The following is a 26177-nucleotide window of genomic DNA, read 5'->3' on the forward strand; positions in this document are numbered from 1 at the left end:
TACGAACAAATAAAAGCAAAGTGTAAAAAAAAACCTAAACTATTTTGTTTGAAGAGAACCTATATAAAATAGTTTAAGTTTTTCTACACTTTGCTTCTCTTTGTTCGTACTTAAGACCCACACAAGAAAATCAATCAATTTGAGACGGATTTTATCATTACAAACTTTCATTACATTGTTATGAATAAAATAAAATAACTCAATAACACAAAAGCTTAAAAACTTTAATGAGCTAAATATGCCTTAAAATATGCGCGTGGACCAAAGATGCCTTCCATTCTAAAGGCACATTTGGACCAAGTATTGAGCGACATGAACATGTTTGTGCCAAATTATGAAGGACTTCCAAATATTTGGACCTTTACCGTAATTTCAGTGAATTATAAGGTTGGTCATGCAATTAACCAACGAGGGGTGAAGTAGCTGTTACGCTACGTTTGTGTGACCGCTGTACAAGTGTCCGGTCAAGTTCTAAGACGCACTGTTTTGAGTGGGAACCATTGTAAAGGAGATGGAGACGGAGATATATAAACGGAAAAAAAGAGGACATTTTTGAACTTTTACGCTATAGTCTAGGACGGAACACAGATAGAATCTGGAGACAAGCATCTGGGAATAGCATATTCATCTGAGCAAAACTAACGTATTCATTAGCCTTATCAGTATTAGGAATTAGGAATTAGGAATGTTAGCAGGCGTTTTGCTGGATTAGGGATTAGGAGTAGTGGAACAATGGGTTCAGAAGCGGGACATTCGGAAAACGTGCAACAGAGTTCGCGGTTCGTTGCAACGTGGTTGGTGGGAGGGGTGGTGCTAGGGTTATCGGTGTTGGGTTTGAGATTTGCTTTACCGAAGAAGAAGAAGAAGAGACCTATACGGGTATATATGGATGGATGCTTTGATATGATGCATTACGGCCATTGCAATGCTCTCCGACAAGCTCGGGCTCTCGGCGACCAATTAGTTGTTGGTGTAGTTAGCGATGCTGAAATCATTGCCAATAAAGGCCCTCCTGTCACTCCTCTTCACGAGAGGTTTGGTGTTTTCTGCGCTCTCTTACATTTTCGGATTCACACATTTTTTCCTATCATTCAAAAATATATTATGCGTGTTCAGTGTTTCATTTCATCCGCATTATCCGTCTTATTTAGATCAGTTGCTTTGTCAGATTTTTTTGACAAATGAATTTTGACGAATATTTTATTCCCAATGAGCACTTCTTTTTATGCGAATTCTGTAACTTTGAGCTGATAAAAGCCATTTGCTGAGGTAGTATGCTTTAGTTTTTTTTAATGATCTCAAGGAATGCTAGGCAAGTTCACTATTAACTCTTCAAACTAAACAAGAAATTACAACTGGAATACTTCAACAATCCACTGAATATTGTCCACAACTGGATACTGATAACAACAGAACTAGGATAGAAATGCAACAACAAAGCTTAAACAAGACTTCTTCGAATCAACTCAGTTCTTCAGCTGAAATCCACACCTCGAGTAACCCATACCTGAAGGATAGTCAAATTGGAGCTAATCTCGTAACTAGTTTCATGATAAGAAGGAGAATTGAGCAAGAAGGGAAGAATTAGAACGGATTAGGAAGAAGAGAAGAAGAGAGATCAGACTGAGAAATTGGGGAAAGAGAAGAGAGAGATATGAGAAAGCAACGATTACAGAAACATACCAGCGATATTCCATGCATCCCACACCGAATTCAGAAGTATTTATACCTCCATCATTTGCATCTTAACCGTCCATTGTAATCAATCTCAATTGTCTCCATTTTATAGCTAACCTTCTGCTAAGTCAAATTACTGTTAATTATCCCTCTAATTACTGTACAAAGGACGTCACACCACTTCATTTATTTAGTTCTTTCCCATTTCCAATCCCAGACATTACAGTTTGGTTGCTATGCTTGAGTGTTACTCTCTCTTTTTTCTCTTTGATTGATTGGTAAGCTAATTCTTAAAGCTCTACTAGGAGGCGAATCTTTCTTCCAAAACCTTAAGCTTAAAGCATAACTGGTATTTTTCCTGGTTCTTTATATTGGGTCACTGTATAGACATGTCCTACAGTGGGAAACTGGTGAGGGTGGGTTTTCTGGGTTGCAGAAACAAGGCTCTATAGAGTGTTTTTTGGGTGAGGATGGTTTTTCTGGGTTACAGAAACAAGGCTCTATACAGTGTTCAACTACCTAAGAGGAGACCTCAGATCAAGGTGAAGTTTGGCCAAGGGCGGCTCAAGCACATGTAATACTGGGTTGTTGTTGTTGTTGTTATAATATATATTTTTATTTGAAGTCTATTCTTTAGATTTTCAAGATGCAAAGTTGTTAATAATATTTTTATAATTATTTTTTTCAAATAATTCCTTTTCAACTAATATAGCAAGCCCATTTAATCTTTCTTGAGACATTATTGATCTTAGCTAAGATTTTATCAATTTTAATTTTGATAAACTTCTTTCACTGAGGCAACTGTTAATATTATTCTATAAGCAATATAAGCATTTGGAAACGAAAAATCTTTTATTTGATTGGGTATATTGATTAGAGTAATATCTTCTATTTGTACTATTTTCTTGTCAAATCAATTCCAGTTCACATGTTAACTATTCATACTACCCATTTTAAGTAAGCCAAACAATTACTTTATTTACATAGCTAAAATAATGTCTTTCCTTTTATATGAGGACATCTACTTTTGTACTAAAAGTACTAAATATTATTTTTTAAATACCTATAAACCTATTATTTCTTAAAAATGGGGCCTCCCAAACTTGGGGGCCTAAGGCACAAGCCTTATTAAATACAACATTAGAGCCGGCCCTGAGTTTGGTTTTCAGGATATCGTGATTTGATTATTGTGGAAAACGGTTGGGCAGTTACCTTTTAAAAGAACAGTTATCTCAGCTCTGAACACCATTTCCACCAGAAGTTTCCTAATCAACTGATGGCTTCATTCCTTCATTTTGCTTTTTGTCTGATACCATTGTCCTTGAGAGAATAGAAGGCATTTAACAAATAAAATCATGACCATTAGATCTCATTTCACCGTGCTTGGCTGTGATTATTATTATTGTTTTATCTGTTACTTGGATAGATTTTAATCAAAAGAATTAACTCAGTTTCGTGTTTGTTGATTTTTCCTAGGATGATTATGGTCGGAGCTGTTAAGTGGGTGGATGAAGTCATCTCTGATGCCCCCTATGCTATTACTGAAGATTTTATGAGGAAGCTCTTTGATGAGTATAACATAGACTATATCATTCATGGGGATGACCCTTGTCTTCTTCCCGATGGTACTGATGCTTATGCCCTTGCTAAGAAGGTTGGTCGCTATAAGCAGATCAAGCGCACAGAAGGAGTTTCAAGCACTGATATAGTCGGTATGTATGTTCTCTTTGTTCATTTTCAGTGAAAACCTTCTCTTTCAAAACATATTTGGGCATTTGTGTGTGGTGGAATGGCTACTTTATTGTTTCTTGGGCTGCTGGGCAGCATCCTATCATTTGCTATTTCTACTAGCTAGTGTACTGATGTACAGATGTTTTGGCATTTGTTAATATTCAAAAGCTAAAACTTCACTTATTGAATTGCAAGAGCTTATAGGTGCTACTTATTGTTTGTGTATGTTTCATAAATATGCCATGCAGGTCGAATGCTTCTTTGTGTGAGAGAGAGGTCCACTGGTGACTCCCCCAGTCATGCATCCTTGCAGAGACAATTTAGCCATGGACACAGCCAAAAATCTGAAGATGGTGGTGCTAGGAGCGAAACACGCGTATCTCATTTTCTTCCTACGTCTCGTAGAATTGTACAATTTTCCAATTCAAAGGTGAGCCTCTTGCATTTTAACTTTCTCTAGTGGTAAATTTATTGCTCACAAAGCAAGAAGCAAAACTTTTTAGGTTTGCTAGTTGCATTCTTCATAAAGTGATTGTCATCAATGTGTGGACTCTTTTAAGTTTTCCTTGCAAAAAAAGAAAAAAAGAAAGAAAAAAGAAGAGTTTTGAGTTAATATCTGTGTAGGAAAAGCAAAAGAGACTCTCAGATTGTAAACACTAAACTGTCACAAGTTTAAGATCTCATCTCGCATCGTGGGTGATTTGGGACAAGGGAGGAGATCACTAGACAATTGAGCAGTGAAAGAATAGTAACATTTTCTGACTTTCTTATGTTTCATTGCTAAAAGGCTCTCAAAACTGGGAGGCTTTGAAGTAATTTATGTAAGGAGTCGTTTGGTAGGATGCATTAGGTAAAATAATGCATGCATTAGCTTTGTGTATTTGCAATACCTTGTTTGGTATACTTTTTGAATGTATGCATTAGTTATGCAAGCATTAGTTATACACCTTGTTTGGTATTATCCTATGCATAACTAATGCATAAGAAACCATGGTGTTAACAATGCAATGTGTTTTAATGCATGCATTAACTTAGTTAAAGACAAAATTGTCCTTCAAAATTTATGTTTGATTAAAATATGCTATTATATTAATGCAAGTTTGAAATAATCCAAGAAAGTGAGAAATAAAATTATATCCCTAGTAAATAAATAAATAAATACTTAGCATATTTTCTTTTTTTTATAAATAAATATTAAGTTCGATACTACAATATAGGTAGACAAATCAAATAATTTTTTAAAACATTTTCATATAAAAATATTCCTTAACATATGTTTCTTCTGAAAAGGTAAAGTGATACACTGGTTATGAGGGTATTTTTGTAAACAAACAATTCCTTTAGAAATTGTGCTTTAATACATCAAACCAAACAATGGATAAGACATATGTCAGCATAAGTAATGCCAGCATAATTAATGCAAGCATAACTAATACCACCATTACTAATACACCCTATTCAGCATTATTCCTATACACACTACCAAACAACCCCTAAGGGTGCTGAGTAGGTTAAGGGAAGAAAAATAAAAGGGAGAATTCATGGGGTTCTGAGGTTGTGAATAGTATCTGAGAGCAGTAAAAGTTAGGCTGTTAGTGGCTGTTTTTTTTTATGGGTTGAGGAATCGCTTGATGGAAGGAGAACTTTGTGGTGGTGATGAAACAATTGCCCCCCCCCCTCCCCTCCTCCCCCCCTCCAAAAAAAGGCAAGGTCTAGGAAGCTACCTAGAATTCCTTAGGAATAAGCCACCTAGGTAAGATTATGTGATGTCTCGTCAAAAGTAGTGCTGAAGTTATTGATTTTCCACCAGTTAATTGAGAAAAAAACATACAGACGATTGGAACAACTCTTATCCTATTCCGATTACTACAGGCCCAGAAGATGTGGCCTAGTGGACATCAAAGTTGGAATGGATTCTGGGAGAATAGGTTTCAAATCCCGGTAGAGGCAAAAATAATAGGCGATTTCTCTCCATCTGTCTAAGTATTGGTGGGCAGAGTGTTCCTGTGATGGTGGGAGGTAGTGGGTTCCCGATATATTAGCCTCGATGTTTGCAAGTTAGCCCCGAGACCACCATTGTCGGGAAAAAAAAACAAGATAGAAAAACAACTAAATAACAAAATTTAAGATATCCTGATTCTTGAGTTTAATACAAGGTACTAAACTCCAAATGTCCTGGACTCCTTTTGGAGAGGTAAAGTGTAACTTTTGTGATGAAAACCAGCAAAAAGGAAATGCTGGCAATCAGTTACAACCAAAGTGTGGTAACATTACAAGTTTCTAATGTGCTAAGAAAATCAGCAATGTCATGAATATCATCTACATTTAGAGTAGGCCATGTTGCACCAACACCTAAGCAAAAAAGAAAAAGAAAGAAAAAAGAAAAGAAGCACCTAGTCATAAGATTAATCACTTTGCCTTTCTTGCTTTAGAAAGTTCTGGTATTCTTCCTTCAAATAACCACCAAACTATACAGCAGGAATTGTACACTCGATGTCAGAAGAAGCCCTATGCAAATCATTTCTGCACCACCCTTCTAGAAGTTGTAGAGTAGCCTCGAACATGGCCCATATGTTTCCCAGTGTGTTGAGTAACAAATCCCAGATGTGGCTAGTGATTCTTTTTTTGAAATGGGAGATCTGGCTAGTGATTCTGCAATAAAGGAAGAGGTGATTTCTGTTTCTTAATGGCTCCCCGCATAGGCTGCATCTGTCACACATGTTGTAGGCCCCTTTTCTGGATATTGCTTCAGGTTAAACATGCCTCATTTTCTACTAACCTAGAAAACCCTTAACATGTATGGGGCTTTATTTTTCCATATATCCTGGACTTTGTATGCTTGGTATAAACTAGACTTAAATTGCATCTTGAATAAGTAAAATAATTCCAATACCTGAATGTAAACCCACTAAAACATGATTCCGATTTTGGTCCAGAAAATAATTTAGGAAGTTCTCTTTCTCATCCACTTTCATTCCTCATCATTCTCCCTCACATTGGAGAAAGCTAAAACTTGAGTTTTATAATGCTGCAATTTGATTATCCATAAACTTTGAGATTTTACTTTGCTAGGTTGAAACATTCTAACCCTTTTTCCATGTCGGTTGTCTGGGAATGGAAAAGAGACTTGTCAATTAGCGGATACGTTACTTTCTCTAATTCCAATTTGTTAGTTGACCTTTAATATATTTTGTGGGATCTAATTTCAAGGTAACAACTTTTTCCACCTCTTGTTAGCAACTAAAACAAAGTCTGCTGTTTGTCTACTACCTAGAACACTAATTGAGTTTAGGATAGGTCTTGTTTCCTGTTGAGGTTGTTCTCATGCTCTACTAGCATGTTTAACTTTTTCAGCCATGAATTAGTTGAGCAAAGTTGTTCTTCTTCCCATTGGTTGTGTTCAGTATAAGAGAATGGTTTAATTGATTGCCAAATTTTAGAATCAATGAAAGCTTTATAATCTGATAAATGTTGATGCTCATGTATTGCATTAGTAGTTTTCTTTTGATCCAGCTAGCTTATACCTTGACTCCTTCAAGATAGGGTGATTAATATGAGCTACCAATGCACCACAAGTATACTCGATTAGACAAGTATCATAGGATGAGTAAAATCATAGTTCCCACGAGGATTTTATTTAATTAGCTGACGATCAGGCTAAACCTAATTATCGAGAAAGAACTAGTTTGATTTGAAGAAATATGATTAAACTAAATTAAAGAAGAAAATAAAAAACTGATGTGCTCAAACATCTTAGGAATTTGATAGTAAAAGAGCCTAGAGCTATGGGTTCCCTTGACAATCCAGTTATGATTCTATCTCAAATAAATTGATTAGCAAGGGCTTTTAACCTACTGTCTCTTTGCTCAGAATAATCTTCTGAATTCTGATTCGTCTACTCAAATTAACATAGTCACTATATTTCTATGAGAAACACATTATAGTTTCTTGCATTCATAAGTTATGTAAGGCAAGCAAGTATAATTTCTTACCCATGAATCAAGCCCCTACTGCATTGGTTCATGAACTTACAATATTTAATGCAGCAACCGTATCTCTTTTTCAATTTTTTAGGATCCGTAAGTAGAATTCAATTTGCAATCATCCCATCAAACAATAAAGCACGAGGTTGAATAAATAACCCATGAAAGCAAAAGCAGTTTTTTGAAATTAAGATTCAAACCACTATGTTCATGTCAATATCCCCATAACCTAGAACAAGCTGTTTAGCCACTCTTAGCATAGAGACAACACAATTTTATCAAAAGAACAAAACAACAAAATCAAGAAGAAACAAAGAGAGAGAAGAAAAGACACCGTGAAAACCTCTAATTCTCCACTGAGTAGCTTCCAAGGTTCTCAAACGTCTGATATCAACCTGCTGAAGCAAGACCGCTATTTATAATTTTACATCAAAGAAAGGAAAATTTTGAAACGACCATAAATGAAAAATCACCTGGACAGCCCAGGCGTGTCAGGCCGCCTTCAACATGCCACACTATGAATTGGTTTTGTGCGTTTGTTTCTATCGCTTTGTTTTGACATCTTGTCTTATTTCTTTACATCTTTTTCCATTTTTTCCTCTGTCACTGGGCTTCATTTTGTTCTAATTTGATGCCAAAGCTTTGCATATTCATCACACTCCAATTGTTAGCTTCTAACAGCACAAATTTGCAAATTAAACCTTTAAACATTACAAACAGATGCAAAATTAAGTCAAATGAGGGAAAATATGGCAAACTTATGAATAGATTTAAATTATGATTTAACCATCAGTGCATGATCTGTCTTACATTTAGTTTATGGATCTTTTAGGAATACCTGTTGTCCTTTCAACACATCTTGCTGTTGTCTGTTCTTTTTTTTCTTTGGGTTCTATGTTGCTGCTATGAAGTACATTTGTTGCTTATAATGTTGTCGAGCGGTTTGTGTAGGGAGCTGGACCTGGTGCTCGCATAGTTTATATTGATGGTGCTTTTGATCTCTTTCATGCTGGACATGTAGAGGTAAGTAATCTGGCTTAGAACCTACAAAAATGAGGATGCTTATATTTTAAAGAATCATATAAAAAAGTAAACAAATGTAGTGTCCTTTAATAACTTTAGCTTATGGTTGAAGTGATCCACAACACTCAACATGGTATCATAGTTCATAGATGTCACGATTTTCATGTTTTTCGTGGAAAAAGAAAATGACTGCGAGAGAAGAGATTCTCTTGAAGATCAAAGGAATAAATATATTCTTACCCAATAGCTTGTGCTTTTAGACATTTTTTCTATAGATCTCAGCACAAGTATTGCAACTGTTTTGATTCATCTAATATGTAAAAGACCGTTTCTGCAAATATGTTGGAATTCCCACCTTTTGCCGAGTATCTCAATCTTAACTTTCTTCGGAGCCGCTTGGACAACTTTTGGAAAATCTTTTTTGAAAGAACTTCTGCAGAAAAAGTTAATGCAAAAAGAAACGTGTTTGGACAGTTTTATGCAAAAAGAAATGTGTTTGGACTGTTGTAGTTTTTTGAAGGTTGTAAGTGTTTCTGGGTGAAAGTAGAATTTTTCTTCAAAAAGTTGCTGATACGTATTCTTCAATGGACATCTTTTTGAGAAAGTCCTTCAGAGATTTTTGAAAAACTTTATAAAAACATCATCTTTGAATAAGTTTTTTCATGATCATAAAAAAAACTTTTCACAAAAAAGCTGCATCTTGTTTTCCCTTGTCGTATTTCTTATTCCTGCTTATTAGTCTTTTTTGTGTATGTCTAATGTGAAGCTTAAGATGTTAAAGACAGAGCGCTTACTTTTATTTTATTTAATTATGCCTGCAACACGCCCCTCACGTACGGGCTTGATTCTTTTTGATAATGGGTAGCGCTGAGATCAAATTTTGGATCTTTGTCTGCTTTGATACCATGTTGAATTGTGTAACCATCTTATCTAAAAGTTTAAGCTGTTAAAGTAAACAAACTTTTATTTACTTAATTTTGTCTTCAACATAATGCATGCATCAGTGTAGATTCATTTCTCACTTTTGTGGTTATCTTTAGATACTAAGGCTTGCTCGAGGACTTGGAGACTTTCTACTTGTTGGCATTCATACTGATCAAACTGTAAGGTATGAGTCCCTAAATTGTGCTTCTGTGCTCTAATATCAGATAATCCATTGGAACCACTTTCCTTATCCTACAATCCTCACCTACTAAATTTTTTTGTATTTGGACGCTTCCTCAGGATGATAAAACCTTAACAACATTAGTTTTAAATGTGGTTTTCTTGATTGTTCTAGTATGTGCTGTACAAGTTCTCTTTTTATCTTTCTTAACCTTTATAGTATGTGAAAGTGGTCTGCAAACATGCAGATCATGGCTCCGTTAGCCAGAGTTTTGGTAGTGAGGTGCTATTTCCTTACCTCTTGGCTTATTTTGTCGCAGTTGATGCTTAACGTGCATAACTTCTGGACTATCAGGAAAATGCACGTATTATACATGATGATGTGGACATTTGTTATTAGCCTTATTATTCTTGGTTTCCTCCTCTCTTGATCTTTAAGATATGGACATTTGTTATTAGCCTTATTATTCTTAGTTTCCTCTCTTGATCTTTAATTTCTGCATTTACAAATCATTATCCCACAAATTATCAAGTCTTGAAATGATTGCTCATTAATTTTCCTTTTCAGTTTGAACAAATACCGCCTATCTCTTGGCTTGTATCCTTCCATATGAACTGTAACTGCCTCCAATCTAATAAGTAATACCATATGCTAGTCTTCTCCACCCAGATTGATATTTACTTGGTTCTCTAAAAGAAGTTGCTAGTAAGGAGAGGATATTTTGGGAGGATGTGTGAGTAAACTCACGAGTTCTTCCTTATTTATGGAAGGTTTGGTTTTCAGATTAAGGACATTAGACAGGCAAAATTACTATCCGATGTTTGATTTTATTTTTGAAAGGGACTATCATAAGGATAACAATCTTTGCTTTCTTGATAGGTTAGTAATATTATATTCATGAAATCTGGCTCTGGATATGTGCATTTGCAAAAAATTCAGTTCCCTACTAAGAATGCCAAGTGGAGTATTAATATGATATTTGTTTAATATGTTAAGAGGAAAAAATATGGTTGACGATGAGACTTACACTGCATGCTATGTGTGAATCATATCCTATGAAAGTTATATTAGTTAGCAAAAGAACATTTTGTTTATTTATTTATTTCCAGTAGTGTTAAAATAAGGCTAGGTTTTTCCATATTCCCTATCAGAAGCACTTTCTGCAGAAAATTGACAACACCAACTACAAAAGACCTAGCAAATTCCCACAAGTGGGGTCTGGGGTAGTGTATACGCAGCTTGTAGTTTAGGGGTATAGTAGGGGTGCCCCTTTCTCAAACTTTTCTATAATATAAGGTATTTGGAACCCTAGGCTAAAGAGAAAATGAAAAGCTGTGACAACAAGTAGTAACAATAGTAAGATATTAAGAAACCGAAGCGAAAGATAGCAATCAACAATATGTAGTAATAGCAATCTATGAATTAGAAGGATACCATACTAACACTAATGCTACCAAAAATAAAAACGCTCGACTACCTACTAACCTTTTACAAACCTTCTACTCAGCTGAAAATTGAACTCGTCTCAAATATAAGGAAGAAAATTCTGCACCTTCAATTAATTTAAGCTTTCTGTCAGTAGGAAAGTGAACATTGGTTTATATGCAATTGTCCATTTCAGGTCTGATTAGGCAATCAAAAGTTATTAGTTGCATCGCGTATTAAAAAAAGAAGGAAGTTCTTTGGAAGATGCTGCAGTGCCATGTTAGCTGTTGTAGTTGAGATTGAGGGAATCATATTCCAAGAACTGTGAATCTTGAATAATAAATGTCCATTCTCTATTTTGAGTACATATTTGTTTTCTATATGATGGATTATTGTGTTTAATGCTGATCCCTAGAGGAACCGGAAACATGTCTTTTATGGCACTATCATTTGTATTCCTTTCTTTCATGCTGAAAATTCTTTTAATCAGAAAGGAAAAAGAGATAGGATTAATGGAATAACTCTGCATATAGCTAAAAGAAGAGGCATAGAAGACAAGCTTGGGGAAGTGGGCAGAGAGTGACCCATCAGTGAAAATTTATTTAATTTTTTTTGGGCATTTTGATCAGAACTCTAGAAATGTACTTTCAGATAGGGACACTGGATACATTGGTTGCTGGAAAATACTTGATCAATTATGCTAATCCATAGGCAGTACTTGACGTTGTTGTGGATAAAGCAGCATGTGCTCTAATACTTAGCATGTTTGCTGGCTGCAAGATCGATTATCTTTGTCATAACGAAATATGCTTAGTTATTTTGCAAGTTTGGTCAAAGAACTCATATTTCATTCCGTATTGTATTTTACAGTGCCAATAGAGGTGCGCATCGCCCAATTATGAATCTTCATGAAAGGAGCTTAAGTGTTTTGGCTTGCCGCTACACTGATGAAGTGATTATTGGTGCTCCATGGGAGGTGTCAAAAGATATGGTAATCGCTACTAATATAAACACTGTTGAGAAAATTGTTTTTAACATTATTATTGCTATTTTTACTCGTCTACTTCTCAGTTCTCCTACAATCTCGTTATTAATGGTGGTCCAAGATCAAGGATGCTACAATATTATATGATTGCAAGGATTCACAACATTTTTACTATGACACATCTCATCTTTGGAGCCAAACAGTAATTGACATTAATGAAATACCACAATACTTGCGTTGACCTTCTGAATGTTATTTATAAATCAGGATGACTTATGGCTTTCTTAGTTTTCATGGAAATCAGATTGATGATAGCTACTATATTAGGAATCATTTCCAGATTATAACTTAATCACTTATGGTGATATGGCTTTTTCTAGGGAGATATACGGCCCAACACAACACATTGCACCCATGTAGCTATATTTTTCAGTTTACACCCGCATGGCCAATATTTTGTATGCAACGTACATTATTATACAATATTATTACACCTATATAAGCAATGTATCGACCTTGTATAAAAGTGTATAGTAATGTATAAACATGTTTCAACCTTGTATAAAAGTGTGTAACAATGTTTAAAGGGTCTAAACATTGTTAGCTACAATGACGAACTCCTTATGCGATTTTCAGTTGCAATTTTCATTCGTAATCAGTCCAAATGTCCACCAAATGACTTTCAAATTTTGTAGACATCCTCTTTAGACTATTTCAACCGGTCTGAATAACATCCATTCCAAATTTCTCACAAAAATCATATTTGAAATTCAAACACTCGTCTTCAAGCTTGTTCAACAATGGTTGGTTACCTTTCTAATATGATTTTTACCACCCAAATCTTGCAAAATCAGTTTCTAACCACGATTTGAGCTCCAAAAGACAACAACAACAAACCCAGTGAAATTCCACAAGTGGGGTCTAGGGAGGGTAGTGTGTAGGCAGACCTTACTCCTATCCTGGGGAGATAGAGAGGTTATTTTTGAAAGACCCTCGGCTCGAGAGAATGAATAGAAAACAGTCAAATATCAACAACAATAGCCAGAAAAATGATAACAACAATGTAAGAACTAGAAAAAAATAGATAGAAGAAAGCAATAGCAATAAGCAGTAACCACGACAAGATACTAGAAAACCGAAGCGGAAGATAGTAAGAAATAGCCCTAATACTAGCAATCTAGGAACAACGACAAGATACTACTAGACTAGCCCTATACAACCCGGTAAGGATCAGAAAAACGTCTTACTACCTGCTACCCGTCTACCCTAATTCTCGACCTCTACCCCCTCCTATCAAAAGCAATGTCCTCAGTAAGCTGAAGTCGTGCCATGTTTTGTCTGGTCACCTCTCCCCAAAGTCGCCCTCTACCTCTTACCGTACCCGCCAAAGTCAACCATTCACACCTTCTAACTGGGGCATCTAGGCTTCTCTTTTTCACATGCCCGAACCATCTAAGGCTCACTTCTCGCATCTTGTCCATGGAGGCCACACCCACCGTCGCCCGAATATCCTCATTCGTAACCTTATCCAACCTAGTGTGCACGCACATCCATCTCAACATCCTCACTTCAGCTACGTTCATCTTCTGGACATGGGAGTTCTTGACTGGCCAGCACTTAGCTCCGTACAATATAGTTTGTCTAATCACCGTTTTGTAGAACCTACCTTTTCTTGTCACACAAGACGCCGGATGCTAACCTCTATTTCATCCATCCCGCCCCCATATGATGTGTGATATCCTCGTCAATCTCCCCATTCCCTTGAATAACTAACCCAAGATACTTGAAACTTCCTCTTGTGAGTCGAGCCTCACGTCCACATCCGCTCCCCTGTCACATCGTTGAACTTGCACTCTGAGTATTCTGTCTTAGTCTCGCTCAACCTGAAACCTTTAGACTCTAGGGGAGCTTCGAAAGACAACAAAAAATTAATTCGAGTTTGTCAATTAACAATCAATAGGACTCACAGTTTGTGTTTCGCAATCGGGTCTGTGGTGGAGAAGAAAAGCGGGGGAAAGAGGGAAGGGGAGTTTGATAGACTAATGGGTGGAAAGTTTTAACTCATTATATACAGAATATGCTAAAATAAGTAACAAACTAAGGAATGTGCTAAAAGCTGAAGTAAGGACACTCAATATGTATTTTGATGTAATTATCTCCGTTTTCTACTTAATGTGGCTTTTGTCTTGTAGCCTAAGTTGCGCGGACTCTTCGATTTTGGTGCCGTCTTTGTCCCGATACGAGACGGGACGGGAGCGGGATATGTCCCGGATACGGTCAACCGACTTCGGACGCTTTGACCGGAGTCTGTCGACAAATTTGAGAGTAAAATTGAGATTTTGATTTCTCAAAATCAAAAATAAAACAGATTTAGGAGAATGAAAGAATAATGTCCATCTTGGAGAATGAAAGATTGAATTCTACAATATTCATGTAAGTTTTTCACCAAATATCTCTCAAAATTTACTATATTTTTATAGCTCTATTTTTTATTAGCCGAATCCCTGCACTCGTATCCATATCCGAATCTTAAAATTTAGATTTTGTCGAATCCGATACACGGATCCGTCTCAGTATCAGATACCCGCACCCGAGTCCGAGCAACTTAGCTTGTAGCTTCTTAGTTATTGTTTCTTGAAACATATCTGATTAAACTCAGGTTGTATTTTTACTAAATATAACTTCTCAAAGAACCCAACATGTCGGCCTTAAGCTTTTTAATTTGGACTTTCAGAAATATCCTCGTATGGACAGTTTATATTACCGATAGGGGACACTCAAGGGTATGGCTTAGTGGTCAATAAAGTGGGTGAGAACCATGAGGTCTCATGTTCAAATTCCAGCGGAGGCAAAAAACACTAGGTGATTTCTTCCTATCTATTCAAGCCTTGCTGGATAGAGTTATCTGGTACATGGTGCTGGTGGGAGGTGACAGGTACCTCGTGGAATTAGTCGAGGTGTGCGCAAACTAACCGGACTCCACGGTTATAAAAAAGAATTACCGACATGGGTGCAGGCTTAAATGGTAAGGGAGGCCCAGAATCCTATAGTTTTGGGGCTCAGTTCTCCCTTTGGTTGGGAAATTTTGTATTTAGTCATTTTCCTCATAAAAGTAACTTTGTTTGCATTTTGCAATTTCATTTGTGACAAAAGAGCTAAGTCTATACTCATTATTATAATTTTCCTATTAATAGGTAAACTTACTCTGCCTATCAGAAAATAAAAAGAAACAAAGTTAATCTCACTTTATCTCTTCCCCCAAAAAGAAATTTATTACGTTTGTTGGCTGTTGATTTTTGTATGTATTCTTTCACAAGTCATGTTTGATTAGAGGGAATTTCAGGAGTTATTGGTATTGACTGGAAATCTTCATTTGCTTTGCTTCCATAAGATCTCTATCGAGCAGAGAGTTCCTTTTGGAGATAAAGAAATTAGATGCTTTATTCTAAACTGTAATTTGAAAGCTAACGCTTCCCTCACTCGAGTTGATCTCGTAGAGTGTAATCATGTTACTCCTCATTTATCATGTAGTGACTTTTTCTACAATTGGACACTGATGCAGATAACTACCTTCAATATCTCTTTAGTTGTTCATGGAACAGTAGCCGAGGATAATGATTTTCAGAAGGTACTCTATGGTTATATGTGGTCTTTTACGAGAATCTTGGGTTAAAAGGTCCTTTGTTTGTTGATCATGATTCTTTAATTTGCAGGAGAAGGGTAACCCATATGCTGTACCAATTAGCATGGACATTTTTAAAATATTGGATAGTCCTTTAGATATTACAACGAGCACAATAATAAGGAGAATTGTGTCAAATCATGAGGCATACCAGGTTACTTCTCCTCCAATATGTACTTTTTAGTTTCTTTTATATTTATTTGAACGAGGGTTTCTGAAAACCGTCTGTTTGTTCTTCTGAGCTGTTAGCAGAATTTTTCTAATAAGTAAATAATGAAACAAAACATAGGTTCAGCCCATGCTATAATGTAGACTGTAGAGTAAGACCGTAAACGTAACTATAAAATAATATCAATCCCTCGAGATTCATTCTGAAATTCTCTCATTTTTATGATACCACAGCAATCAATTTGATTCAGCTGGACATTTTGCCATCCTACTTAAAACTCCTTCTTAGTCCTCTTAGTGCTCTTTCTGGTTTTGTGCTTTTTTTTTCAATATGAACTCTCCTTGTCACTACGTGTGCATTCTTCTTGCTGTCTCCTGGCTGTTTCAGCATCATCTCTTTTGTTCTCTTCTCATATTGACCCCAAGACTCATTTCCGCCATTCTAAACCAACATTGAGCTGACCCTTCATTCTTATTTAAGGTTCTGAGGAGTTGGCAGATCTCTTACACCACTTGCATCCTCTGTTCCAGTTCCACAGGTTGCTTCTTGGTTTTGCCATCTCCTTTTTCCATCTCCTCGTATAGTTCTAGCATCGTGCTTCAAAGTACTATTGCTTTCCCAGTATTCCCCTATTTTTTACTCCACATCTGAAGAATAGTCTCCCACTTCATTGAATTGCCGTCCGCGTTATCAAAATTTTCCTCATGTGACTCGACAACAACAAACCCTTCCTACGGGTTGGGTCTGGGGAGGGAGGTTAGTGTGTACGCAGACCTTCCTCTACCTAGTGAAGGTAGAGAGGCTGTTTCCAATAGACCTCGGCTCAGAAAAGGTGAGAAGACGAAGAACAAGAAGAAGAAGAAGAAACAGAAGGATCTAAGAATACGAAGGGGCAGGAGTGCTACTAATACTACTGGTAAGAAAAGGAGTAAAACAGTGAATGCACATCCGAGGAACCGAACCCTGGTCCGTGGGAGGGTACTATGATTCCACTACACCAGATGCGCTTATTTCCTCATGTGACTCGGATATATAGTAAATCAACCAAACCACCAGCCGTGCATTTATAGATATCTTCAGGAAGAAAATGGTTGAATTTCTTGTTCGATCTTAGTGGTCCTAACTAGCTGTTTAGTGCTTGATGAGGTCTATAATCCTGCGAGTGTCAAGTTTGGTGCTGAATATTGGATCATATTTTTCTTCAACCATAATGCAATTCCCTCCATTTGTTCGGATGTTTGTTGAACTGGGGCAATTTCCTGTTTCTATATTAATCTGGGCCTGTTTGCTTGGTTGAATTGAAACATGTATGTGGTCTATCTAATAATGATGTATATTTGCAGAAACGGAATGAGAAAAAAGCAGCTAGTGAGAGGAGGTACTATGAGGGAAAGAGTTATGTCTCTGGTGATTAGTTGACTTACAGAATCAAGAGTTATGTCTCTGGTGATTAGTTGACTTACAGAATCAAGGTAACATTGTATTTATGATGTTGGCAATTTTTCTTAACGATAGAAGAGCACTAGGTTGTGTTTTGAGTAGATTAGGAGAGAAAATAAAGAATAGATAATTTCTGATCTTAGTGTTCTCAATATGCATGTCTTTACTTGTACCACTATGGCTTGTTTTTGCATTGTAATAAATTCATTTAGAGGTTTTCTTTCCTGTTGTTTCCTATCATTTTTGGCCAAAAACACTACTTTTGCGTCTCTATAAATTCAATCTTAAAAAAGTACTGAATCCCTCGCATTTCTTTTGTCTGTTTCCATCAATGGTATGAAAATGAATTGTCATTATGTTGTTTATTTGCAGATGATAAATTGGTGGGGCCAGATGCTTCAGAAGATGTAACTTGTGATTCTGGCTGCCCCCCTCGCTCTCTCGCTCCCTTTTTTGCCTTTTATGCCTTTTGCTTTTCAACCTTTTAGTAGGTTCCTGCGTCAAACTGCACGCTAGTGCACATGACGTCCTCTAGTTTAACCGAGGCAATTTTTTGGCCAAAAACATAAAAGATAGAAGTGAAATATGTCATCTTGACGTTGAGCCTTCAGTGTATGCAAGTGGGACTACTTGCTCTGGTTTTCCTTTTTGCATGGAGCATGTGCACTTCATGCTAATGAAATACAAAATTGCTACTTGTAAAGAGTTAGTTGTATGTGCGTCCGGAATACATTAGGTTGCCGCACAGTGGCGCACGTGGTACACTCTCCTATTGCGGAGCAGAATGTGGATGCACTTTTATTTATTTATTTTTGAAGTTTAGTACTGACTATTAATATCGGAATAACTTTGAATTGCTTATTGGTAATTCACGATTCGAAAGTTAAAGTGACTGTAATATGAAAGATAAGATGCAGAAATTCACGTTACTACACCATCAGAAGCAGACTAAATTTAGACCTGAACGTCACTACACCATCAGGACAATGTGTGTAGCTAAAACTTTTGTCATCTTAAACATGAAGGTCTGAAGTTGAACTGCATTCAAAACTTCTGTCCCATGATTTCAACTTAAGATTGATGAAATTAATTATGAGACGGTTAAACTTAATTTTTGTGTGTGTAAATGTTGGTCATTCTTTATATAGAGGTCCTAAAATGGATATTTGTGCACTTCACCCTCTAAAACTTTAAATTGTGGTTAATTTTAAAATACAGGCCTTAAAGTGGCTATTTGTGCAAATGGGCCAGTTTGATCCACATAAGCTACATTATATAATTTTGACTTTGCTTTTAAATTTTGTATTCAATTAGAGAGGTCAATAAGAGCACAAAGTGAATATAGGGGTGAGCATATGGTACAACTTTGAAATGGAAATATTTAAAGATATTAAAACAGAGAGAACAAATAGGGGGGCAGGAGAAATAAATTTTCATGTTGTTTATTGTCTGGCTTGGAGGGCCATCAATATTAAGTGTTAAATTGTTAATAATCTAAGGGGTCGTTTGGTTGGGGTGAATCAATATAATCTCCACATAAAAATTAGCATTAATTTATAATTTTTGATTGGTATTTGAGGAGAGTAATCTCCATATATAATTCAACATGAATTAACACAATGTTTAGTTGATACTTTTTATTTTTCTCATAAACAATACATGCATAAGTTATGTGTGAATATACGTATTTTTTATATGGAATAAAATGTGAAATAAGATTACAGGTATTAGTAATTAATAGATTAAAATTTTAAAATAACAAAACTAACCATTATAATAGTAAGAAATATTTTAAATTAGACACTATATACTAATATGCAATATATCAAACTAAACATTCAATAAAAAATAAGTCATGCATTAACAATTCGTATATTATTAAATCTATATTATTAATCTCTATAACACTAACTTTTGTTTTATTAATTCTTACATTACTAATCTCAGCAATACTAATCTTTGCATAACTTATAACATGTTTGGCCAAGCTTCTCCAAGGCCAAAAATGATCTTTTTTTTAAAAAAAAAAGGTATTTTTTTTCAAAGTTGAAGTATTTGGCCAAGCTTTTAGAAGAAAAAGTGCTTTTGAGTAGAAGCAGAAACAATTTTGGAAAAGCACAAAAAAGTAGTTTCTCCCTAAAAAGTATTTTTCTGAAAAACATTTTTGAGAAAAATATACTTAGAAACACTTTTTAAAAGGTTGGCCAAATACTAATTGTTGCTCACATGTGATTTTAAAATTAATTAGCCAAACACAAACTGCCTCTCACAAGAAAAGTACTTTTGAGAAAATACTTCACAAAATAAGTTGATTTAGAAGCTTGACTAAACATGCTATTAGCGGTTGTTTGGTTGGGAAATAAGTTATCTCGGGATTAATTATCCCACCCTCTCATAGGAATAAAAAATACTACAATCCCGTGATAACTAATATTAGTTATACTATGATTTTATCCGAACCAAATATGAGATAAACTCATCTCGAATTTAATCCAGATATTAATTATCCCTTATACCTCATATTAAACGAGCCCTTAATCTCTAAAACCAAACAACACAAACCTAACGACCACAACCAACAATAATTGTGGTGGAGTGGTAAGTACTCTTTCATCCTTAACCAGAGATCTCGAGTTTGAGTCCCTGAGTATGGAATCGCTAGCGCACATTATCCCAATGAGAGACTTTTCGGCGCGAATCCTAGTGAAAAGAAGCAAAAGGACATGCCCAAAGTCGAAAGTATAAGGCATACGGTGGGATACGTGAAGCACGCGTATTCAGCTTTATTTAATTTAAAGGATTTTAATAATATGGGGGATACTGGCCCCGACTTCCGTGTATGTGTAGCACAATGCACCACTGTTTTATTTTGGCCCCTTTATCTCTTTTTTACAGCACAAATACCATTAAAGTTGATATCATCACACTTATTTCTGCTTCATCTACTACTACAACTACAACTAGTGCTAATTGGAACAGAAACTGGGCAACAACGTGCCTTGTCAGTTTGTTATAAAAGTTTTTACACAGAAAGAAAGAGGAAAGTGAAGAGTTAGTTAAGGCAAAGAATGAGACGAGACCCAAAAATAAGAGAGTAGCAGATGGGCAATTGTGGTACTAGAGAAGAATCTGCTGTTATCTCCAATGCTCATCATCAAGGTCAACATTTTCTCTTTGTTTTTTCAGATCTATAATTTAGTTCTTCAATTTCACTATTAATTTGACTTCAATTCCCCATTGTTTTCACTTAGCAATGATCCCAAGGCACAACCACTGCTTGTAGATGTATGCTTCATAGCAGAAGTGGATCCAGTATTTAAGCTCGGTTTCAACCTTTAAATTTCTTAGCATTGAATTTTTTTTTTAAAAAAAATATGAGTTTGTATCTACTATTTGTTGCAATTTAAGTGAATTTTGCTCATAAATTTATGCTCAGCGTCTAAAATACTGGGTTCAGATGAACCGGTGCCACAACATTGCATCCACCTTTGTTTAGTAGCAATTTTGTACTCAAATTGGAGTGACAACTTTTGAGCTCATTTTTTAAGTTTTTTTTTTCCTTCTCAAAGTTGCTTTTATTCACCTCTTTAAATTTTAGGATTTTTTTTCTCATTGATGGGCAGTCCAGCAGCAGGGGATATCGTTGCCAAACAGGAATTTAGGTGGTGACGCCAAGAGACAACACAGTCATAGCCGGTCTACATCAGATCTGAGTGAACCTTCGACCCCGAGGAACTTAGAGGACTTTAGGAAGAATGCGGTACTCTACACACACATAATAGCTTTCACGCTTTTTGAGCTGGAAACAATAACTAAAAGCTTTCGATCTGACTATATTCTTGGTGAGGGTGGTTTTGGAACTGTTTACAAGGGCTACATTGATGAGAATGTTCGAGTTGGACTCAAGTCACTACCCGTTGCTGTTAAAGTCCTTAACAAAGAGGGACTTCAAGGCCACCGCGAGTGGCTTACTGAGGTCAACTTTCTTGGACAGCTTAGGCATCCTAATCTTGTTAAGTTGATTGGCTATTGCTGTGAGGATGACCATCGTTTGCTCGTGTATGAGTTTATGTTCAGAGGAAGCTTAGAGAATCATCTCTTCCGAAGTATGTGTCTGTCCTCCTGTTGTCACGACTAACTTGATGATGGTTCTTTTGATTTACTGATTGCTATCTGCTATGCTTATCCAATAATAAGATGCCACATTTCTTAAACATTGCGACGGATTTTTTTGGCCGAGTTAGTGATAATTCTAATACATGTTATATTTGGCTTGCCTGCTGCAAATTGGCTTCTGCTTTTTAACTGCAATATCACATTGTTGTTATCCTGTGTTTAACTTAGCCTTTAAGGGCATTGCTTTTATCACCTTAGAATAAATTGCTTATACATGGCAATCTCAGTCTTAAGCAACTAAATAGATTATCAGATTGAAATGGATGGAATTTTCAACTGAACGAACCCTTGTTAGCGACCTTACCACCCCAAAAAAGGTATGCTCATCTTCATTAGTCCTTGTAGAGGTAGATTTGAGTCACCAATCACCTTTTGACATTTGAATATGGATTCAAGTACCTTGAAGGATGGAGGTTTAGCCACTGCACGATGCTACATTGATGGCGAGGTCAGTTTGCTTCTGCCTGATCTTTTGGAGTCGTACCAACAGTTTCTCTTTGTGCTCTTCCCTTCAGTACTAATTACTTTTGCTGTCTAAAGAAAAAGTAACCGGGACCGTTCTCCTTCTGTAATAAATAACAAGTTTGTGGATAAGGTCCTAGATACTGTTAATTCATTATCTGTTATTTTAATATACAATGCATCAGAAATATTTCAGCATCAGCTAGATTTGCAGCTAATATTGATAGCTTAAGGGTTAAGCATTCTATAGCTTTTTTTAACTCGGTAACTTAAACCAGGATTAATTGCATTAGTTGAACCATATTACTTGGTCTAGTAATCTTCTGTGCAATGTTACTGAAATGCCAAAATACTGTTTTAATTAACCTCTGGAATATTATAGACCTGGAGAAACCATCAGCCGCGCACCTAATAAAAAAATCTTGTGTTGCTGCAAAAAGAATTGCATTTAGCTCTATGACTAATACAGTTCTAGAAAAGCGGATTCGTGGTGTTAATGATTGTCTATGCTCCAATTGTTTGGAAAACGTGCCTGTCTTTTGTTATTGGTGCTTCGAATCACTGATACTTCAACCGAAATAACTAATCTTCTTGGCTTCAAGCTGCTGAATCATGATTTTACGTTCTTATTGCCTCAAAATCAATAAATGTTGGCTTACTAAGTTGTGGTATTTCTTGAGGCTTTCAGAGGCTACTATTCCACTATCTTGGGCCACAAGAATGATGATTGCTCTTGGAGCAGCTAAAGGGCTAGCATTCCTTCATAATGCAGAAAGACCTGTTATCTATCGTGATTTCAAGACCTCAAATATATTATTGGATTCTGTAAGTCATGTTTCCGGGACTTCAACTATTTAAATCACTTGATTTTCTCTAGCTTTAACTTTCCTGATTCCCTCTATTTTTATGTTTATCGGAATAACATGAGATTGGTGGAAATTGCAGGATTATACGGCAAAACTATCTGATTTTGGGCTTGCAAAAGCGGGGCCACAGGGTGATGAGACCCATGTATCAACTCGGGTGATGGGTACCTATGGTTATGCAGCTCCAGAATATGTTATGACTGGTATGCACTAATGTTTTGTGGCTGCTATGATATGATCAGACATAGAACCATCTTTGTAGGTTCAATTAAAAACATTTGCTGAGAAAGGTGATTTCTAGAAACTGGTAAACGTGTCAGACATCAGACTTGTTATAATATCTGCAGGACCTTCTATTCTACTGGAACCGCTGTGGCACTTCAGTATTTGTGTAAAATCAAACTAGATTACAGTCTGGAGTTAAGTCAGTGCTCTATATGCATGTTGTAATTGTCTTGGTGTCGGTCCGTGATGAAGATTCCATATGACTAACACATATCATAGGTTCCATTTGGAGAACTAGGGAAAAGACAGTTTTGTTTAGTTGTCAAAGCCATTCTGACTCTTATCTTAGATCCTAAAGTTCAACTTTTTTGACATGTAAGTACGAATTTCAGTATTCTACCAGTACCTAATTTGTCTGATGTATATTTTTAATCCAAATTTTGGTGGCAAGATTGATTATTATGTAGACATATCTATTTGATATTGGCATACCTGATACAAGTATTAACATTTTGTGGACGCAGGACACCTTACTGCAAGAAGCGACGTGTACAGTTTTGGTGTAGTACTCCTAGAACTATTGACTGGAAGGAAGTCTGTTGACAAAACCAGACCAAGCAAGGAACAGAATCTAGTCGACTGGGCTCGGCCAAAGCTTAACGATAAGAGAAAAATGCTGCAGATCATAGACCCTAGATTAGATAACCAATACTCGGTGAGGGCAGCACAAAAGGCTTGCAGTTTGGCATACTATTGCCTTAGCCAAAACCCCAAAGCAAGACCCTTGATGAGTGACGTGGTTGAGACTTTAGAGCCACTGCAATCCAGTGGTGGCAGTGCAAATGAAACCTCATCAACTGGAAGTGGTGTTCGATTTGCCATGGGAAGGGTCCCAGATTACAGAACCCATCACCGTTATGCTGGCTCTCTTGGTGCTGCAGCTGGTTGTCGGTCTCCCAACCCAAATTGTTCCCCAGGTGCCCCTGCAGCATGCCGCGTTAGATAATGAGTGTGCCATTATTGAATATTCCAATGCTGCAAAGCTCGGGTTTACTGCTGTTCTGTACTTGATGTAAATTGCAGGAGAAAGTATAGTCTTTTAAGTTTGTTGTGGTTCTTTAATGGGCAAATCTGTATGAGGTGAAGAGCAATTTGCTGACACAGTTTTAGCTTCTTCCTTCTTTTTTTCCCCTTGTTTGCCTTATGGAAGAATTGAATGTGTGTTTTGAGTAAGTTCTAGTAGTTTGATTATGCTTTTATTTATACATATATATTATTCTAAGATGGAAGTAGAGGTGGAAGTGCTGGTGTGAAACCACATTTGGAATTAATTTCCCAGTTCCAAGTTTTGGTTTGATCATACGTGTGTTTGAAAGGATCTATCTATATTTATATTCTATATTATTATAAAAGCATGAATACGATGTCGGTTTACAAAAATAATCTTATAATATTAAGCATAATAACTCATAATAAAAGGACACAACTGGAATTCTAGATATTAGCCTTATAATCCTATTAGTTTTAGCACATAATACTACACGTTAGGAATTCAGACAGGCGGGCCGTGCCTGAATTTAGACCGGACCAGACTCTTCTTTGTTTGAACTGCTCCCAGGCACGCAGACCGAAAATCTCACTTGTCCTGCACAAGTACGTAGAGATCTTCGTGGGACCGTGGAGGGAGCCTCAATTGATCTTTTCTAGGATTCCTTATCACGTCACACATGGAGCTCTACATGATTACCTTTAGGAATCCTATTAGTATAATTACTTTCTGGATGTATAATTCATATAAAATTGAACAAGTAAATATCTTTAGTCATGTAATCCTATTACTTTTAGGATATACTTCTTAAAAATTCCTATTACTAATTTAATTTAAAAACGTATTATAATGTCCTATTACTAATTTAATTTGAGAATGTATTATATTGTCCAAATCATTTAGAAAAATGAGAGTCTATATTATTATAAAAGTATAAATACAATATTAATATACCAAAATAGCCCTAAAATATTAAGCGAAAGAACTCATAGGGAAATGATATAATTGTAATAACTTATTTTTTGGACAACAATACCTTGTATGCTAATTTTTAATATTTAAAATTTTAAAATTAATAAAATTTTATCTATTAAATTTTTATTAAAAATATGTAGAAAAGTTGAATAAAATGAATTTCATAAGAATCCTCTGTATTGGCAATACATTACCACTCTATAATGTCCAATACCAAGAAACAATAATAATAATATTAAATGGACTGCATAAAGAGTTGAAATTGAGAAAAAGATACCCCACGTTAATATATTTTTATTTTATAATTAAACTATTTTCCTACTCAAATAATATTTTTTTATCAATTTTTTGTATAATATTGAAAAATACTCAATTATCAAACAACAATTAAGAAAATATTTAAGAATATAAATGTGGGATAAAGAGAAAAAAATGGTTGGTAAGAGTCAATACCACTAACAATTCTACCAATGTAATGATCTAAAAGTGAAATGTCATATCAATTTTTTACTCTTTGAAAATAAATTTATGGTGGATAAAATTATAATTAAGATTAAATATTCAAAACAAGAGATGAACTAATATTAATATCTGAATCAACATAAAATAAATTATTTTTATGTTAAAACCAAATAATTAAAATTTTAAAATAATTATTTATCAAGAGAATTCAATTCAGTTATTTTTAAATTCATATGAGTAAAATTCTTATTCAAATTTTAACCAAAAAATCTTAGGATACATAAATTTATTCCATAAAAAGAGCGTTAGAACAAAAAGTAAAAAAGATAGTGTATTATTAAGAATCAAAATGTTATACAAGTGTCTGAGAAAGCACAATCAAAGCTAAATCCTAATAAAAAACAAGCTTTCAAGACTATATTATAAAGAGTCGACTCTGGTATAACAAGATTATTCTTTGTAGATGCCTCCGGCGGAATCGAAATAATATTTTCATGTCATGCATTACTTGCAATATCATATTAAGAGGCACGATACTACTAGCAATAATAGCAAGTGGTGTACCAACAACAATTTTATTGTGAAGCCACACACTTTAGATTTGATATACCTCTTCAAATAACTTAAACGGAAAAGGGCCAAAAATGTCCCTAACGTATTAGAAATGGTTCAAAAATACCCTCCTTCCACCTATTGTTTCAAATTTGCCCCTAATGTTATTTTTAGGCTTATAAATACCCCTC

General features: G+C 35.6%; 2 protein-coding genes across 2 annotated transcripts; both read left to right on the forward strand.

The window, feature by feature from the left end:
- Positions 1 to 450: 450 nt before the first annotated feature.
- On the forward strand, positions 451 to 18056 carry LOC107807648 (ethanolamine-phosphate cytidylyltransferase). Its single transcript, XM_016632074.2, has 10 exons — positions 451 to 1034; positions 3154 to 3389; positions 3657 to 3838; positions 8343 to 8414; positions 9455 to 9522; positions 11815 to 11935; positions 15492 to 15557; positions 15643 to 15765; positions 17124 to 17252; positions 17593 to 18056. The coding sequence occupies exons 1-9, from the start codon at positions 733 to 735 to the stop codon at positions 17193 to 17195; spliced, it is 1242 nt and encodes a 413-aa protein (XP_016487560.1). The 5' UTR covers positions 451 to 732; the 3' UTR covers positions 17196 to 17252; positions 17593 to 18056.
- A 1988-nt stretch (positions 18057 to 20044) lies between these two features.
- Positions 20045 to 24214, forward strand: LOC107807656 (putative serine/threonine-protein kinase PBL8). Its single transcript, XM_016632082.2, has 5 exons — positions 20045 to 20379; positions 20844 to 21326; positions 22547 to 22683; positions 22804 to 22927; positions 23474 to 24214. The coding sequence occupies exons 1-5, from the start codon at positions 20322 to 20324 to the stop codon at positions 23953 to 23955; spliced, it is 1284 nt and encodes a 427-aa protein (XP_016487568.1). The 5' UTR covers positions 20045 to 20321; the 3' UTR covers positions 23956 to 24214.
- The last annotated feature ends 1963 nt before the right edge of the window (positions 24215 to 26177 follow it).

This window comes from Nicotiana tabacum, chromosome 5, assembly GCF_000715075.1.
Source record: "Nicotiana tabacum cultivar K326 chromosome 5, ASM71507v2, whole genome shotgun sequence".
In the NCBI taxonomy this organism is placed as follows: Eukaryota; Viridiplantae; Streptophyta; class Magnoliopsida; order Solanales; family Solanaceae; genus Nicotiana; species Nicotiana tabacum.

Excerpts from the sequence above, each read along its gene's own strand:
- LOC107807656 (XM_016632082.2), top strand. The coding sequence starts at position 20,322 with ATGGGCAATTGTGGTACTAGAGAAGAATCTGCTGTTATCTCCAATGCT. Across the intron at positions 21,327-22,546 it reads AGAGAATCATCTCTTCCGAA|AGGCTACTATTCCACTATCT; the intron begins GTATGTGTCTGT and ends TGAGGCTTTCAG. Across the intron at positions 22,684-22,803 it reads CAAATATATTATTGGATTCT|GATTATACGGCAAAACTATC; the intron begins GTAAGTCATGTT and ends TGGAAATTGCAG.
- LOC107807648 (XM_016632074.2), top strand. The coding sequence starts at position 733 with ATGGGTTCAGAAGCGGGACATTCGGAAAACGTGCAACAGAGTTCGCGG. Across the intron at positions 11,936-15,491 it reads GGGAGGTGTCAAAAGATATG|ATAACTACCTTCAATATCTC; the intron begins GTAATCGCTACT and ends ACACTGATGCAG. Across the intron at positions 15,766-17,123 it reads CAAATCATGAGGCATACCAG|AAACGGAATGAGAAAAAAGC; the intron begins GTTACTTCTCCT and ends GTATATTTGCAG.